General features: G+C 39.6%; 1 protein-coding gene and 1 non-coding gene across 5 annotated transcripts in view; one reads left to right on the top strand and one right to left on the bottom strand.

Annotated features, from left to right (window-relative positions):
• The window catches only part of LOC120426151 (dynein axonemal heavy chain 10), a 105944-nt gene that overhangs the window by 80748 nt on the left and 7558 nt on the right, over positions 1–17638 (bottom strand). For all 4 annotated transcript variants that reach the window (XM_052706310.1, XM_052706311.1, XM_052706312.1 and 1 more), the window contains 6 exons: positions 7671–7798; positions 6261–6451; positions 5068–5266; positions 4916–5002; positions 3510–3670; positions 3132–3276 (listed from right to left, as the gene is read on the bottom strand). In XM_052706310.1, coding sequence (XP_052562270.1) covers positions 3132–3276; positions 3510–3670; positions 4916–5002; positions 5068–5266; positions 6261–6451; positions 7671–7798 — 911 coding nt within the window. The remainder of the gene's footprint in view (positions 1–3131; positions 3277–3509; positions 3671–4915; positions 5003–5067; positions 5267–6260; positions 6452–7670; positions 7799–17638) is intronic.
• On the top strand, positions 17151–17314 carry LOC120426165 (U1 spliceosomal RNA). The gene has a single exon (XR_005606653.1). It is a non-coding gene; the product is annotated as a U1 spliceosomal RNA (small nuclear RNA).

Here is a 17638-nt window from a genome sequence, read left to right as displayed (position 1 = left end):
AATCTAAGCTTCATTTTAGGACCCAATTGAAGTAATAAATAGATTGCTGCGAAGTATTTTTTTTTGTGCCGCTGCGAAAATCAGTTTCTGGAAATTTAAAAAAAACTATTTTGTAATCAATTAGAACCCTGAAAAGGGCAGTTTTAATGTTTGCTGTTAAAATTTACTTTCCTGCCGCCGATTGCTTGCAACAGCCTTGCAAAAACATTTCAGCATCTTGGTAACTTTCGAGTGGTGAGTGAAAGTCGATTGATTTCACCTTGAATTCTATTTTAGCTCCACTTGCAATTTCCGTCCCCTCAGTTTGATAGGACGTAATTATATGGGAATCATGGAGAAATTTGGACCGGACATTCTAATCGAAAATTTCAACAATCATCTTGCAAAGTTCTTTGTCATACTGGTCATGTGTAACATAACCACCTGCACCTTTTTTTTATTCGTTTCTTGACGTTTTTAGCTTGTTTGCTTATTCAGCCTCCTGTATTAAACTTTATTTTTTACTAAGCTTTTCCCATACAATTTGCCAATGTTTCGGAATCGGTTCCAGAGTGGTTAAAGTTAGAGGGTGACGATTCTCGAGATTTTCAATTTCCCGGGAATCGAGAGTTGAATTTTGCTATTTCCCGGGAATTCCCGGGACCCGGGAATTTGAGGTTTTATGCCAAATTATTGATAGGTTGCCAATAATTTAAAAGAAATTTAATACATTTATTACAATAAAATAAACTCAAGTACATTTAATTATTAGTTGTTCAATAAAAAATCATTTTAAGTAACCATGTAGAGATTTGCATTACCTTTATATTCATGACAAACAACTATTTTTTGTTTCACAACTTATTTTTATTAGGTCCTTTTAGGTGCTGCGACCAGGTTAGGACCTTACAAACAAATATACAAAACATCATTATAAGTTGCTTTTCTTCCTAAACTATCTGTAAATATAAATATTTTAAAATGTAAATATTCAGGGAAAAAATATCAAAATAATTGAGAGGAAAACTGAACCTAAATTGGCTATCTTGAATTTTACAAAAGATATCAGAGTTTAAATAAAATATAATTCAACTTTGAAGTAGGGAAGTTCACTTTTTTCAAATACTTTCTTTAGCTATTAATTTCTTTGTTGTGTCAGCTAGTTTTTTATGTAAATATTTAGTTCCCCAACTTTGTGGTCGTGTCAGCATTTGCAGATATTGATGCTTTGGTTGAACTTAGAAATGGCCATTTTTTTTCTATGTATTGAATTTAACTTATCTAATGTCACTTATTGGCATTATATTATTTTGCTTATAATATTCATAAGTGTCGAAATTCCCGGGAGTCTCGACCAAATTTCCCGGGAATCGAGAGGCTCAAAAATTGCCGATTTCCCGGGAATTCCCGCTCGTCACCCTCTAGTTAAAGTTGACACTTTTTGGCGTAAGAACCTTCCTTGGACTTATACGAACCCAACGCAACAAAGATACCTCGATCCGACGCTCCGTATTGAACTGATTTGCGTTCGAACAAAACCGTCGAAATTTGTTATATTTATAGAAGATAAGTTATTTTTTGTATTACAATCAACTGGGGTGAATCGGGGCACATGGGGAGAATTAGGACAGCTGTTTTAGCCTCGTTACTGTACAATCTTTGGGCATCATTGATTGGTTTCGGATAGAACAGACACAGATTAACAAAAATAGTGCATCGATTTCCAAATTTCAAGCTTTTAAGTGCTCTAAAACCTGCTGTCCCTATAGGGATGTGGCGTTACATCGTGCTGCCACCGGTTTTTTTTAAGTGCAAGAGTGGAAAAGTGCTGAGTCAGCGTCTAAAAATAGACGGCGTCCTATCTCGCCCAGCAAAATGAAGTCGATAAAGTAGTCGGTTTCGATGAGAAAAAGTGGAAAACGTGGTCTAAAAATAGCGACGCCATCCCCCTATACAGACTGTAGTCCCGATCTGGCCCAGATACCTACAATTTTTTAGTACCGTCAGTGGGGGTGACTATGGGTCAAAAAACGATACACCTCTAGTATTTTCTTAATAACAAAAACAATTTAAATAACATCGAAAATCTTTCATCGTAGATTTGTTCTTAGATAGTTTACTAACATTTTCCCAAAATATGGTGGATTTTGATGAACACTACCTTAAATGCCAATAGTTTTAAAATTGACCCAATCTCACCCCTTAGAGGGGGTGACATTGGGTCAAATGAAACTAAAATGATGCTCAAATACAACGATATGGTAAAAACAAGTCATCTAACAGTGTTTCTTGTTCGAGGGAATCGTATTGACATGCTACAATGTTTGAAGTGGAGATTTTCAAACATTTGGGTAGTTTTCGAGCAATTCTAACAAAAATATTAGAAAAATGATTTTTCGAGAGGTCATTTTTGGCCAAAAACGTACCCCAACTTTAGACAGCTGCCAAAATCACAGGATTTGTTCTAGGAACGAGATTTTTTCAGCGGAGTCATCTTAAGATGTCCCCTACACAACCCTTTCAACAGAATTCATTTTCATTGAGAAGAACCTGAGAAATGGTAAAATCCGTAAAAAATCACTTTGACCCAATCTCACCCCCCAGACCCAATGTCACCCCCACTGACGGTAGTCTTATTTTGGGTCGTTGCAATCAATTATGACTAAAAAAAATCCACCAAGTGATCTGAGAATGTTTAATTCAAGATGGCGGCCAATATGGCGGCAATGGAGTATTAAAAAAATATTTAGTCATAATAATCACACGAATTTAACTAATTTTGAGTCGCTAAACACGAACATGGCGTTTAAAATTAGAAAAAAGCATGAAAAATCGAGCAAGGATAAATGAGTGTGTTTGTCTACATACACTGTCTACACAACTCAGACACAACCCATTTCTGCCTCAATGTGTCAAAACAGGAAGCTTTCCAGCTCCACCGGCAGCACAAAATATGTATTCCACCTGGAAAAGCATTATGATTCGCAGCGTGAACCTTCTAACGGGAAACTTCCAGTAAAGAACTCGAAAGCAATGCCGCCGCCAGAAATCCCACCCCAGAAAACCGGTTTCGCGGCTGTAGACAAGCATAAAAATGACAATAAATTTCCGGTAGGAAGCATTTTTTTCCGCCCCACTTTCCATTTACGTACCAGAAACTCGTGCTCGACCATGCCGACTTCCGCCAGGAATTGTTTCATAATGTTTTCGTACTTGGATGACAAATGGCACGCCAACGACGGCCGGGTCTCCATCTGGTCCAGGTTCTTGATCAGCTCGAGGCCCAGGTTGGCCGACCTGTTGCCAATTGGATTGGAGGGGGAGAGGAAAAATCGTCAAATAATCTCAAGGCAGTAGCGCCGCTCAATTTGTAGGATTGATTTATATGGTGATTAGGGTGCTTTTAAAATACTATATATTTAGTCAAAATTAATATTTAAATATATATATTTTTTTAATTTGAATCCACGAAAAGTGAAAAAAAAACAATATAAAACTTCAAATCGCTCATTTGCTAGCTCAAGACTCACCTGAGCGCTCCGATGCACTGGTCCAGGGCCGTACGGGCCTCGTGCTCCACCTGTTCGACGCCCTTGTAAAAGTACTCCAGAGTGGCCTCCCAGTTCGCCAGGTTGCTCGGCGCGAAGATGTCGTAGTCCACCGAAATGATGTGATTGATGAGCCGATAAACCTGGTGAGGTGAGGTTGGAAGAGGTAGGTAGGTGGTGAAAAAATGATATCCCATAAATTTGCTGATTGATTATGCATTCGGGAAATGTGCGAGCACGATTTTGGCAGGTGATTTTCTTTGGGGATTTAATCGAAAATGTATTTCAGTTATGATCGAGTTTGTCGTTATTGTAATAACTGTTTTATTATGAACATTATTTTATTTTGTTGCTCCTAGCCATTCAACAAACACTACACCTACTCTCAGTACGGATCGACCGCGTAAAGTTTTCCCTGCCAAACACAATCATTCATCACAGAAAACAAACCCAGATTTCACCAACAATCGATCATTTCCCAGTCTGGAATTTTCCCCACTCTTCCTCATTAGTGGAGCATTTAAGCAATGTGTTCAAAGTTTTTTCCCTCCCCCGCACTCTTAAACAAGATGGAAATCGCGCGCACGGATGCACACACCTCCAACAGGAAGCCCTGTTGAATAAACAATCATCGGAAAACAGTTTGGAATAATTTTCCGACCAATCATCGGTAGTCCGAAATTGGAAGAACTCTTCTTCTGGGTTTTTTTTTGCCACCGCTGGTGACCTCGATTGGCTGAAATTTCCTTGTTTTCCTAGCGATTTGTAAGGGAGAGCGGGTTGATTTTTTTATAGCTTTTTTTTAATTTTTAAACTTACTCTTTTGGTTTGGTAAAATAAACTTAATTTTTTTTCTTCTAAACTTCCCCAATTTCCCCCGGGAACGAATTGCAATGATATGGTAATTTCTATTGCCCTTTCCCAAATCCCAATACCTGAACCACCAGCAATCAATTTCCCGAGTGGAAAAAAATATGCTGGAGTACACTGACGGGAAAGTACTCGATGCAGCAGGGAAAACATAAAACTTTCTCCCTTTTGAATTGTTTTTGTTTATTCTGGAAAAGCACCCTGCATCAAACACTCGAGTTAACATTTCTACCGGTTCAGTTTGATTCGAGGGTCGTGGTCAGGGCGGTTCAAATTTTATTTTACGCCGCCCATTACTGGACTGAATTGGAATTGGAATTGGAACCATGCAATTCAGCTCTGTAATTGAAGGTGAAAAGTAAACTTGAACCCCTCTAATTGGGCAAAACTCCGCAAAAATCTGAGGAAAATCCATTTTCAAATGTTTTGTTTGATTTCGTGACGGCTTTCAATCATTTTTTTTTAAATACGAGTCTTTGAAACTTCTTAAAAACGTAATCCAAACTAGGGGTACGAACCTTTTTCAGAATGTTGTCCACTTCTTCCGGGTCGCTGATCATCGTCTTCAAGTGATGGTCAAACATGGCCTCAAACTCCAAGAAAACCTGCCAAATAGATGTGTACAAAGTAAAATAAATTTAAAAAAAATCGGCGGCTCCTAGCACCCCACCTTCGCCACATTGGCTGTGTCCTGGCTGATGCGGGTCATGTGGTCCACGTCCCGGAAGAGCACGTTCCGGTCAAACTCCCACCGGGAACCGATGCCGGACCGCTCGATCTGGGCGCGGGTATCCATGTAGGAGCGCTTCCACGAGCGCAACATATCGGCACAGTTAGTGGCGCAGCGGAACACGGTGCTCGCCGAGTGCCTGGAAGGGTTGGAGATTGGATAATTTTTTAAATTGATTTTTGAGGTGTCTTGAGCGTCGTCATTTCCGCACTCAAATGAGTACTGAAAAATGGCGTTATAATGATGACGATTAAAGGGGAACGATCACTGACAGTGATTGAACAAAATTTGAATGTGCTTTCAGTCAGCACTCATCATAGCCAACCATATTTGAATGCTCACACACAGACATACACGAAGTTGAAACGAAAAAAAAACCGAGTTCAACACTTAAGCAGCCGTCCGCCCCGAAGCAGCATGCTCTTTCTCTCTTTTGTCTCTCTCTCTCGCTCGTGTGGTTCTGCGTGGTGACAGCAAACATTTGAATGCAGTCATGGTGCAGGTGATCGGAATGTCGGTAGAATGGCAAACGAACGTGCTCTTCGCGAATGTATTTCTGGTGAGACTCAAATGATATTGTGAGTGACTTTGCGTTGCACTTATTCGTTCGTGTGTGAACGAAAGAAAGCAGAATGTCAGAAAAGATTTTTTTGTAGTGAAGGCGAACGAAGCGGTCCAGCAACAATCACTAGAAATGACGAATGGTCTAATCTCTGCCCAAGAAAGTCAAGAAAAGTAAGTAGTTGCACAACGGAACAACATAGTTGTTAATGCAGTTAATTAAAGGTTCATATTAATCCTTTTAACAGCTGTCAGAGAATTCAAAAAACATTAACATTTTTATCTCGATATCGGTAGGAGACATCGCTGTCGCCGGTCAACAGGAGAGAGCAACCGTAACCGGATACCAGCCGACAATTTCTAACTGTTAATTACATTTCGTTAAATTTCAACTCCAGTTATTGTAGTCCATCCTGTCAGACGGTTCCAAAACAAGAACCCCTTTCACAATAGCTCCCACCCACGCTTTCAACGCCGGGTAAATATTTGAAAAGTCTGTCAACCTCCATCCCTCCGACAGGCTGAAAGCTTGGAACATCAGTCCGAAACATGCATAATTAAGTGTGACTTACTTGAAAATGGTATCAACATTAATTAGTATTTTAACTTTCTCCGCAAACACGTAGGAGATCTGGCCGAGCAGCGTCAGCATGTGGCGGTCCTTGCTGTAGTAGTTCGACATGGTCCAGATGTGCCGCAGGATGATCGTTACGTTCGGTATAATGGACAGGATGAAGGCAAAGTCCTGCTCGTTTTTGATTTTCTGCGAAAAAATAAGCCGGATGAGGAAAATGGGTTAAGGGGAGAGGTTTGATGTAATAATAGGAAGCTGAGTAGAGAAAGTAATCATCGAACAACACCGAGCAGGAAAAATAGAGAGGAAGCAGCCATGAGTGACAACATTCCCAAAATGCCTGCTGCCTAATGAACGAAAGTTCACGGCCAAAAGTTGCTCCCTGAGACTCGGAGCTCGAACACGAAATGTTAATTTATCAGAAATTAAATTAGGATCGTGAAAGTTGCTCCTTTTGCAGATTTAGGAGCAAACGAGGATGATAACAAGTTCAAACAACCAAATTAGGATGCTTTCAAAAGCCATCAGGAACACTTTTCCCTCCAGTCAGTCTGAAACAAAAAAGCCAATCGAATTCCGAAAACCAGGATAATCCTTCTGGCCAGTAATATTTCCCAAATTCTCGCTCTCGGAAACTCAAAGAAAAAGCAAATCTAAAATCGCTTCAATTGAAACTAATGTGCTCATGACTGCACACTGCAGGATTCGTTCCAAAAAGGGCTTTGAAAGTTCAATTGAAACTCGACCATCGTGCCACCACCGTGCACTGCACGTGTGCGATGTTCGGTGCAGCTAGGACAATCCCACGTGGGTATTAGAGGGTGGTGGCGAGTTCTGCAAACTGCAATCAGTATCATTGCTTTTGTTTTCGCCAAAATGGCTTCTCAACTTCTGAGGGTTAGTTTAAGAGTGAGTGGTTCTCAAGCATTTACAAGCATTTTTTCAAAAAACTTCAAAATTTCTATGAAAATTTAAGTGCAATCAGCTCAAATTGATTTAAAATGCATTCCCCTGCGTTTAAAATCAATTTTAGCATGTTTAATTGATTTCAACATCTTTTAGAATTTTGAAAATTTTAGTTTTAGTAGTTTTTTTAGTTTTCGTCAATCTTACTTTTCTGAAAACTAATGATTGAAAAACAACTGAACTTGTGTAAAATGCATGTTAAAAAACTTTTTACATTCAAATGTTGGGACTATGGCTTTTTAGCTCAATTTATATTTTTTTAATTTTCAACATTAACTTCAAAAAACATTTGCAACGGCCTTAAAAAAAAAAACAAAATTATCCACGTTCACGTTCGATTCTCTGCCTTGAATCTCCTCCGAATGTTTGACCGCTTCCTCAGTTTTGAACTCAAAATTTACGATGACGATTAGCAACCCACCCACCAGCATTGAAAACTCACCAGCAGGTACTTCTGCAGCATGGCCAAATGTTCGACGTTTTCCCGGGCCAGACAAAGCGCTTCCTTGAGGCCCTTGAAGAGTGCTGGCCAAGCCTTCATCACGGTGCCATCGTTGTCCTTCAGGGCATCTGCAAGAAGGGAAAGGGAGGACAATTCGAGGAACGCATTAAAAGTTGGCTCTGCCAAGGGAAAACGATCGGTAGGATATGTAACTATGTAAGGACAAGTTTTGATTGGAATTGAGAGATGTCGGGTAACCTGTGGAAATTCGAACTATGGATTTTGATAAGAGAATTTTCCAATCAGCTTAGGATGATTCCGACAGAAATCGTAGAATTAAATTCCCAACATATCTTAATTTCCTAGAAATGTACTCCACCGGTAAGTCGTACAGTCGTGAGCTGAACCGGGAGCCCGCGGAAAACGCAATAAACTCTGCAGTATGGGCTATATTTTGATGCAAATCTGCAACCGTTGGTCGGTTCGAGCACGCTAAGGGTATGAATTCGTGTCTCTGGTGGTCTCGAAATCTCTACTATTGGCTCTGATTCAGTGATGGCAAACAAATGAAGTAAGTAAATTTCACGTGCATTTCAGGGCATAATTTACTGAGCTAAATCGAAGATATGAGCTTTATTGAGTGCGACATTTTTTGATAACCCTTTCTCCCTGTTGGCTGTTACGTAATTTTAAAAAAATATATAATTAAATCAAGACAGGAAAAAATTTATAAATGAATTCTTTTTTAGAAAATCCCCTCTGCATTTTTTTGGGTAACAAAATCGCTATGTATTGCTGTTAAAAAAATCAATATAAGATCAAAAGATTTTATTTATTTTTCCAATCAAATACTAAGCTGAAACCATCTGTCTAAGATCCCATGGAAATGAGTAAACAGATGTCATTCACTGATATTTTTAAATGCACTTATTGATCATTGCACTGTAACTTGGATTTGAAATTTCCAAAAACTAGGCAACCAGCAGTTTTTTATTTACATTTCCAGTCGCAGTTTCCACCAAACTGGACATTTGCACTTTAAAATGGCGATTGACAGGTGAGCAACATCGGCTCGCTTTGATCATTTTTTGAGAAAATTAAAATTTCCCAAGCCAGTTTGACAAGTCGCAATAGTGCGATCGATAGCAATAATTTAGTGCGAAGTCCGAGTTGGTGAGAATTGCGCAATATTAAAAGTCATTAAAATCCGGGAGACAAAGGAATCTTAGTTTTACGAGGATGTCACCGCGGTGTAACATAGTGCACATTTCTAAACAGGTTAGTCAAACATTTTACAAGGTTCGTTTTTTTTAATTGATCCTTTTAATTTCTATGCCAAGTGGCAATATCTCTTGAAAACTGCCAACTAATAGCAATTATGCATCATTTCCAACACCATGAGGTGATTTAATATCAACGTACAAAGAAAATTCTTCGACGCGATGTCACCGTAATTTTGCAACGTTGATCGTTGTAAAATATTCATTGCAGGTGGAAAAGTCAAGTTTGCAAAATGATTGCGAAAAAGAGCGAGGCGGTCAAGGACATAAAATCTAGTGTTAAGTCTAGAAAAAGTTTGCTTCTAATTGTTGCAACCGTGAGAATCTTGTGGTTGCTTATCCTTGCATTCTCTAGATAGGAAACGTCAGTTCAGCGAGCTACCTTCAAGCAGGATGAACCTATTTTGGAAAGCTTTGGCGAAGGTTCGCCTCGTAAAGTATCGTGCACGATGGCTTTGGGAAGAAGTTCCGGACACTTTTCAGCTGTTGGATCGATTCTACATACTTGCTGGTATCGATTTCGATGCCCCAAACGATTGGCAACGATTCGGATGGAAGCTGTATCTACTGGTAGGAAATTTCCAAATGTTGATTAGCGTGGTGAGTTTCGTGAGTACCTTCGTCGCAATGGATGACGCTGTGGAAACGATTTGGTGTGCGCTCATGGTCGTCGCACAGGTAACATGTTTGGCGAAAACCCGTCTCCTTCTGTGTCATAAAAAGAACATCGAAGATCTGCGAATTTTTTTCCAAATAGCAAACTACTGCTCCGGAGATCGAATGTTTGATGAGGCTGCCAGGAGGGGCTTTCGACGCAAAACTCGAGCACTGGTCGTTACACTTGGTTTGCTAATGGTGTGCCAACAGGTCATCTGCTGGATTCCACAACCGCAACAATCCAGAACTTTTTACGTTCCACCGTGGGTTGACTTCTATTTCGGCAAAGGATTAGCTTACTTCATTCAAGTAATCTACATTTCGAATTTCGTTCTTTTTTGGGTGTCCAAGTTATTTGGATGCACTATCGTCTCTTCAATTTTGATGATTGGACTGCACTCCGAACAGGAAATCCTGGTTCATCACTTTGAACGCATTGCCAAAGACATGGAGGACTTGCGAGACAACTATTTTGACAATGAACAGACTAAAAAACAGTATTGGAACAAGTTGAAGATACTTATTAAATCCATCACGGAGCAACAAGGTGTTATTTTGAGGTGCTTACGCTTCTGGTTGTTATAATTAACATTAAAACTAATCCCTTTCGTTCTAGCAAGCTCAGCAAACTGCAATCAATGGTTGAGTCATTATTCTTCTATGTGTACTATTTTGATTTAGTGGCCATTGGATCGACTTTTTTCATCGTTTTTTCAGAGCAATTCTCGTTTATGCATATTGTTATCGCGACAACAGTTGTTGTCATAAGCTTGGAATCCTACGTATTATGCAGTCTGATTGAATCTTTGAAAGATACCGTAAGCAATCATGAGTCATAACTTTCAAGAGTCACTGTCTTTATTCAAAATTCCCACAGTTTGACACCATATCCGGCCATATGTGCGATCTTTGCTCGCAACTACCGTACTCGGCCGATTACCGTCGCGAATACTTTGAGATGCGCACCACGCTGGTCACGATCGCGCTCTGCTCACAGAACATCGTTCAGTTTGGATGCCTTGGCATCTCAAATCTTTCGATGCAGGTTTTCACCGAGCTGGTCAACACCTCGTACACGGTGCTGACGTTTTTGCTCAACATGGTTTAAAGCTAGATCGATGGAATTGTAGTTTTAATTAAGAGGCAGTATTTGTAAATATTGCTCGGTTTGTTCTAGAGGTCGTATCGAGGTGCTCCGATTTGGATGAAACTTTCAGCGTTTGTTTGCCGTTTAGAATGAATTAAAATATTTATAAACAATTTGTTGGATTAGGGGTAAAACATATATTCGCCTACTTGATATAGCTTTTGACGTATTGATCACAGGGTAAATAAGATCTATTTCTTTTTTCATAAATGTTTTATTTAATTATTTTTTAAATCAAGTTTACAACTCCAATACTTCTAGCTTACGTGAAATTTTCCGAGGATTCCGAATATGTCAAAATTGAGACCAAAAAGTGCCGCTATGGAGGCCTACAGGGCAAAAACTAACGTTGTAAAATGTTTGTTCTAGAAAAATCGTAAAACTATGAGAAAAACTGCGATTGGCCAAAAAATTAATACCGTAGGCTTATAGTCCAAGAAATTCCCTAACTTTTGACCTATGGGAGTATGGGTGTTGGAGGCTGTTGCAAAAAGATATTAAGGTTTTAAAAAAATCCATTTTCAACAGTAATTCGCAAAAGCTATGAGAAAAAGTCAAACCAATCCTGGATGTCTATGGCACATTTTGAAGTGTTTCAAAAGACCTTTCGAATGAATCTAAGAGCGATGGAATTAATGAAATTTTACGGAAATGCGAGCAATTTTAAGATTTTTTATGTTTTATCGACATCAAACTTCAAAGCCCGTTTTACCTCACTTCCCTTTGTCGTAGATGGTTAATATTTGGCATGAGTTCATCTCATGTATAGACAAACAAACGCTGAAAGTTTCATCCAAATCGGAGCACCTCGATACGACCTGTTACACATTGGTGAAAAACTCTTAATGTTTGTTTCATTTGGCACCAATAAATAGTTACGTAACGTTAACGTCTAAAGATAACATTTTCACATCTCTGTATTGTCCGGTCCTCTGCGATAACTCTCAAGGTTTGTACTAGAGAGCCTGGATCTTATTAGAGAACGGACATCACAAACCAAAAGTACCAATCGAAGCACGAGAACTGTCAAACGGAAGTACCAATCGAGCAAAATCCTTTGTCTTATGATCGATTGGTACCTCCGTTTGACAGTTCTCGTGCTTCGATTGGCACTTTTGGTTTGAGATGTCCGTTCTCTAATAAGATCCAGGCTCTCTAGTACAAACCTTGAGAGTTATCGCAGAGGACCGGACAGTCTAGTTCTCTAGTTTGTACAACTTGGTCCACCATGTTAACCCTCTACTGCCCAAATTTTTTTTCGATTTTTTTTTATTTTTCCCGTGTTCAGAAGGTCATTTTGAGCAACTTTTGTTCTACGAAAAACCTTACTTCTCTTGTTTGCATTTATCTTGTTTAGTTTATGTTTGTTTTTGGTAGTATTTGGCCTATTCTACCACCTAATATAATTACATTTTGCCTATCTAATTTTTCATGTTTTTTCAGTAACTTTTTCAATTTTTTGCATGTTTTTCACATTTTTTGCTATAAAATGGAACCATTATCATTTAAATTGTAAATAAATGCGTAGAGGCATAGTCTGGGGCACTAGAAAAATTACTGCATACTTCTTTTTACTTAAGAGCGAGTCCAAGAGCAAAGCATACCCATCTCACATCGACCTCAGCAATCTGCCTGAAATTTTCAGGGGTTGTTTGCACATATGAAACTAGCATCTGGCCAAAATATGAACACTCTAGGTCAACGGGAAGTGGGGCAAATCGGGACACAAAGTTTAAAGGTTCAAAAACGTCAGAAATCTTAAAAATGCTATAACTCAGGCAATATTCAATTTAATTTCAAAGTTCAATATGCATCTGAAAGGACTTAAAAAATGCAACAAAATGCAGGAAGAAGCATCCCAATTGGTTCCATCTAAAGGGAGTTATTGGCATTTTAGTGAAAAAATTGCACAATTTTCAAACTAAAATAAAAAAGTGTTCCATCCAGATATCAACTCGATTCGACCTGCAGCTTGTAGGGGACATCTGGGACTACCATCTGAGACTGAGAACGCTTTGGGTAAGGCAGTTTAACATATTAAATAGACACTTTTACTTTTAGTGAATTTTTTGGTTGTACATTTTTGCTCGGGGGACCCCTTAGATCAAATTTTTCGGTGATAATTTCATCATATTCGTGTTCCTGAGACAATTTCACTTTAGAAACATGCATAAAAATGTTTATTTGCATCCGTTTTAACTCTTTAAAAAATGAAAGTTATAAAAATTTAAGAAGCTGCTTTTTTTCTGGTGTCATCTAGTACCCTTGGAAACGAACTTGATTTTCAATAAATGTGAATCGAAGATTTTTTTGAACTTTTATTTTTTAAAGGGTTAAAATGGATGAAAATAAACATTTTTATGCATGTTTCTAAAGTGAAATTGTCTCAGAAACACGAATATGATAAAATTATTACCGGAAAATTTGATCTAAGGGGTCCCCCGAGCAAAAATGTACAACCAAAAAATTCACTAAAAGTAAAAGTGTCTATTTAATATGCTAAACTGCCTTACCCAAAGCGTTCTCAGTCTCAGATGGTAGTCCCAGATGTCCCCTACAAGCTGCAAGTCGAACCAAGTTGATATCTGGATGGAACACTTTTTTATTTTAGTTTGAAAATTGTGCAATTTTTTCACTAAAATGCCAATAACTCCTTTAGATTGAACCAATTGGGATGCTTCTTCCTGCATATTGTTGCATTTTTCAAGCCCTTTCAGATGCATTTTGAACTTTGAAATTAAATTGAATTTTGCCTGAGTTATAGATTTTTGACGTTTTTGAACCTTTAAACTTTGTGTCCCGATTTGCCCCACTTCCCGTTGACCTAGAGTGCTCATATTTTGGCCAGATGCTTGTTTCATATGTACAAACAACCCCTGGAAATTTCAGACAGATTGGTGAGGTCCAAACGACGTCCTATACAAAGGGGTATGCCCTGTTCGTGGACTCGCTCTTAAAATATGGGAAATGTTAGTGAAAAACACAGCCAAAGTTGACCCCCAAAAAAATTACATTTTTAAAAAAATTGGCAAAGTCACATAAAACAAGTCAAACTTCCAACCCTAAAATTTTCCAAAAATTTAAAAGTTCTTCTTTCCAATGCTTTTTGAAGATCAAAAATTGGTTGAAAAATGGATTTTTGGCGATTTTTTAAATCGAAGCCCGTCTAGAGGCGGGGTTGGGTTGTAGAGGGTTAAAACGCTGCTGTACGTTCAACCCTTTGGCGGAGCTTGTCAACGACGAGCGAACGGTGCCCGCGATGAAAAAGTTCCAAACATAGCGCCTCTATAAACTGGTAGCCGGTCGCAACCCAAAATCGGATTTACTCCGGGCAATTCCTACCGTTCTATGTGTGCAGCATGCGCTCAGATTGAGCGAGCTTCCTTTCATAATTGTAGGTGAATGTTTTCACGTGTGGATTCCATCCGCGAACGACTGCCCTCCCACGCAAACGCCACAGTGGAGCCTTTGAGCACTTTGTTTATTGTTTCAACGATTCCCAACAAATCCGCACGCGTTGTCTGGCTCTAATCAGAGTTCATAGAAGCGGTGTCCACCTCTCCCGAGGCAGAACGTCGAGTGCGATGGTGTTCAACTGATACTCAACGTGGTCATGTGGGCTGGCACCTACGTCACGGTGACCCACCGGAAGGTTATCATCGAATTCACACTGCGACGGCGCGTTACTACATGGGACGTTCTGATTTTGAAGTTCTTGAACGCATGCGTTTGGTTTGTTTTGCGAGGACCGTTGAGGTAGAGCTTTTCAAAGTATTTGATTTTGTGCTGGACCATAAGGGAACGCATGCTGTAATAAGCGAGAAATTTCAGCTTTTACTTTTACTACCAGACCGTGATTTCAATTCTCTCGGATGGCGCTGGCCTGCTGTGGGTGTTGGAGAGCCTTTCTTATGCATATCTCTAACGTTTAGAAACTAGTCTTACATTATTCATGCAATCTCATTGGAAACACCAGTTTTTCTCAAAAGTTTGTATGGAGAATTAGGACATTCGTCGCTATTGCATACAAGCAAAAATTGCGAACAGCACCAATTCTGGCCCTGTCTAAATATTTTTGAAAAATTCAAGGTGCACGTGTTTCTGGGGACCGTAAAGTTCATGCTTCCCCTCGAGTTGAACCTGCGCAGTAATTTTTGAAAATTTTGTAGGTCAGTGAAATCTCTTGTACTACCCTATTACACAGAAGCAACGATATCCAGTGATTCCCATCAGTCTAAACCCCATGCCTCATTTTTCTGTAACATCCTTATTGGAATTTCACATAAGCTGTAACGGGAATTGCAGGCATGGGGTTCATTCTGTTAATGAATTTTCTGTGACAGTCTTATTGGAGTCCTATTCAGACTGCGACAGGAATTTCAATCGTCGTGGTAATTAGGTTTTACGCCGTGACGTCATTTGAGAGCTCGTGTGCACTGTTTACATGGTCTTCGTCGATTTTCGACGAACTTACCCGAACAAAATCAACGACCGCAACGAACTGTGCTAAGTCCATGTAAACAGTGCACTCCTTTCTAACCTCCAAATCGAGTCGGCGTAAAACCTAATGTTGTTTGATACATATTTTACAGATTTGCACTTGAAGCAGAATCTTATTGGCCTACATCATTCGCCAAACTCTACACAACAAATCCTGTTGGAAAAAAAACCAGTTGGATTTACTCTCTCAATTTCATGTTCGCTTCTTTTGCCTTAACAAGAAAGCAATCATTCTCTCTCGATTCCATGACTTAGCGCAAATGTACACCCAAAATTCAGAGTCGAGAGAATCATTCCCTCAATATTAATTGAGGGCTCAGTGCCAAAATCGAAAGAATAATGCTACCAACCCTTACAGCGATTATCCTTACAGCTTTTCATCGGTCTGATGGCCGAGTGGGCTACGGCGCCAGTCCTTACTGTTGGTGCTGGGTTTGAATCCCGTCGGTTGCCATTTTTTTTGTGTTTGCAAAAGTTGTACATGCAGAGTGTAATATTAAGTGTTTATTTTGACGGAGGTGATGTGCATGCTTTTGCATGCGATTTTACCATCGGATTTTTTGCTGTGTACTCTTATTAGTAGAAACATGCAATAATGTTTCTACACCCAACTGGCAGTCGCATGATTGTGATGCATGGCGGCATGAAAGTATATCAGAATCTGCATGAAATCTGTCCTCATGCATTTTTTGCGATATAGGAGTATGACATTTTTGCCCGTTACCGACAATTATCGACATTACCGACGGCTTTTTGGTTGTATTTCACTAAAAAAAACGTTACTTAATCCACCAGAAGGTGGTTGCTGCCTTCCTCCTAAAAGCCTTGCAACCACACACTACGAAAGCTTTGGCTAACGCTTACTTAGTAAAGACACTATACATCTGAGTGCTGCCATCTATGATAAATTTAATGAACCATTTTAAAGCACTGCAGCGTTTGTGTGCGTGCACTGAGCGGATAGTTCCGACGACAGCTATTCGCCGGAGCTTTCAAATTATGTAAATAATGACCCTTTTTTGTATCAACCAAAACAGTTTTTCGAACATAACTTTTAAAGTACTGCACCAAACCGGATGAAATTAAAAAAAGACTTAAAGAACCTGCAGATGAATCCAAAAACAAAGATCCGGACAAAATCGGTCGAGCCAGTTCCGAGAAAAGTGAGTGAGAAAAAAAATTCTACGTCCATCCACACGCACAGACATTTGCTCAGAATTTGATTCTGAGCCGATATGTATACGTAAGGGTATATCTTGGAGGCTTATTTAAAAAGTTCAATTTCTGAGTGATTTTATAGCCTTGCCTCATCGAGGTGAGGAAGGCAAAAACACTTTGTAGAACGAGGATTGAACCACGAACTTCTTGGTTATTGATCCGACACGCTACCACCGCACCATGGACGCTTGATGAAAAGTGAGTGAAAGAGCACCAACACATGCTTCTCTTTGGAGTGTTGCTCGGCGACGGGCCAGCATTGTATGTGTTGGTGAGAACTGCAGATCGCTGAAAGTTTTACACGCGGGCAAAAATGATCTACGGGCTTGCTGCAAAAAATGTTATGAAATGTGACATTTTTTGCAGCAAATCCAATGTTGCAGATTTTGAGATATATTTTTCCTTTGGGTGTAAGCAAAAAACGATAATAAAATACAATAATGGTGCTATGATACAATGAATGTGATATGACAATTAGGTTTGAAACACATTCTGCTACTGGTTTTACGTTTGGGTGTATCCAGCACCGTTTTAATTTTCTCAGTTTCTCTTCCACCTCAATGCTGACGGTGGTGACGACGACTACGACGCACTTCGTAGCATTCGTACACCCTGCGGCGATCGCTAGAGGACTGTAGCGTTGGTTGGTCTTGAACTTGCCTCGAACCACCCCAAAGCATACTTACCTGGCATAGGGGTTACCGTGATCCTGAAGGCGGTTCCCCCAGGGCGAGGCCTGTCCATTGCACTTCGGTCGGGCTGACCCCTGCGATTTTCTCTCATGTAGAAAACTCGTATGTGTAATTTTTGGTAGCCGGGACGTGCGTACGCGCACATCCCGATCCTAAATTATTAGAAAAAGACATGATGAAATCAAACTTAATTACATGAATAAGTACGACAATGCCTCCTTATCCTCAATCGTCAGTGACTATTTATGTTGCCTGTTTCAACTCAGCATTAACTGTCTGGATCGGGTGCCTGCAGTTCTCGTTACAGTTGATATGGAATTCCAATAAGAATGAAACACAAAAATCAGGCTTCGGGTCCAGACTGTTAATTATCGAACGAGACGCCAATAAGATTGTACATGAGAGCAAAATGAACAAACTATAGAGTTATCTACGTGCACATGTATTGCTTCGGGTACACGAAGCTGGGTTAAT

Source organism: Culex pipiens, chromosome 1 (genome assembly GCF_016801865.2).
Source record: "Culex pipiens pallens isolate TS chromosome 1, TS_CPP_V2, whole genome shotgun sequence".
Taxonomy (NCBI): Eukaryota; Metazoa; Arthropoda; class Insecta; order Diptera; family Culicidae; genus Culex; species Culex pipiens.
The sequence above is the reverse complement of the archived record's forward strand: the minus strand, read 5'-3'. Positions and strand labels throughout refer to the sequence as shown.